Consider the following 1,206-nt stretch of genomic DNA (forward strand, 5'->3'; position numbering starts at 1 on the left):
TCTAGGGATGGTGATTGGAACCTTAATAAAGACAGAACTCGGGCTGAACTCTAAAAGAACAAACCAGTTTTAAACAAAAATTCAATAGGTACTTTCACGAGACCGAAATTGGTTAAGCCAAGATCGATATCGTTAAAGGCATCCTCTGGGTCTTCATCTAGTCATAGACGGATACCTAAACGATCAAAAACAAAGAAAAATGTTTCAAAATCACCAATTAATATTTCTAAACCAAATTATAAATGGGTGCCCAAACATTCATCTGTCTAATCACCTTAGTGTCCTTTATGTGCATCCGGTAATAAATCTGACTTAAATTGTGAAAAGATAAATTATGTTGCTAACAAGGGTAAACCCAGTATTTCTATGGCCTTGGTTCCAAAATCTAACTAATCCCGTGCATCGTGCAGGACCAACTATGGAGGAATATCGTCAGACCTTGGTATGTCGATAGTGGCTGTTCTAGGCACATGACAGGAGACATTGCCCAACTGCACAACATTCAAAATTTTAATGGGGGTTATGTTTCCTTTGCAGGAGGAGAGGGTGTAAAGATCACTCAGAAGGGTACCGTAATGAATGGTGTGCTTAACTTTGAGAATGTGAACTATGCTCCCGAGCTGAAACACAATCTGTTGAGTGTATCTCGGATTTGTGATAAAGGTTATTCAACTCCTTTTACAAACAAAGAGTGTCTCATTTTGAAGCCTCGAATCATTATTCCTGAAGACTGGATTTTGGTTAGAATGAAAAGGGATGACAATGCTTACATCATCGATATGAATCATAACATTCCCGAGCAAGTCACTTGTCTTTTCTCAAAAGTTTCTGAACACACTACCATGCTCTGGCATCATCAGCTTGGCCATGCAAATGCCAAGAACCTCAATCATCTTCCTAAAAATGAGATTGTGCGTGGTCTTCCAATCGAAGACTTCATAACTTTTGAGAAGTGTGTTGCTTGTGCTCAAGGATAACATTATCACAAGACACATAAGCCAAAGTTGGTCAACTCAATTAACAAGGTTCTTCAGTTATTGCATATGGATTTATTAGGTTCGGTCAACGTTCTCAGTATAAATAAGAATTCTTATTGCTTGGTTGTGATTGATGATTACTCTCGGTTTACATGGGTTTTTCGCTTGTCTAACACGAGTGGAATTGCTGACCTGATCAAGAAATTCATTGTGATGATTGAGAATCAAA

General features: G+C 38.2%; 1 protein-coding gene across 1 annotated transcript; it reads left to right on the forward strand.

Moving 5' to 3' along the window:
* Positions 1 to 470: 470 nt before the first annotated feature.
* Positions 471 to 977, forward strand: LOC145064275 (uncharacterized). The gene has a single exon (XM_079011754.1). It carries the CDS (start codon positions 471 to 473, stop codon positions 975 to 977), a length of 507 nt encoding a protein of 168 aa, XP_078867880.1.
* The last annotated feature ends 229 nt before the right edge of the window (positions 978 to 1,206 follow it).

Source organism: Lactuca serriola, chromosome 7, assembly GCF_051521515.1.
Source record: "Lactuca serriola cultivar US96UC23 chromosome 7, Lser_US96UC23_V15, whole genome shotgun sequence".
Classification (NCBI taxonomy): domain Eukaryota; kingdom Viridiplantae; phylum Streptophyta; class Magnoliopsida; order Asterales; family Asteraceae; genus Lactuca; species Lactuca serriola.

Coding starts and splice junctions, on each gene's coding strand:
- LOC145064275 (XM_079011754.1), top strand. CDS start 471: ATGACAGGAGACATTGCCCAACTGCACAACATTCAAAATTTTAATGGG.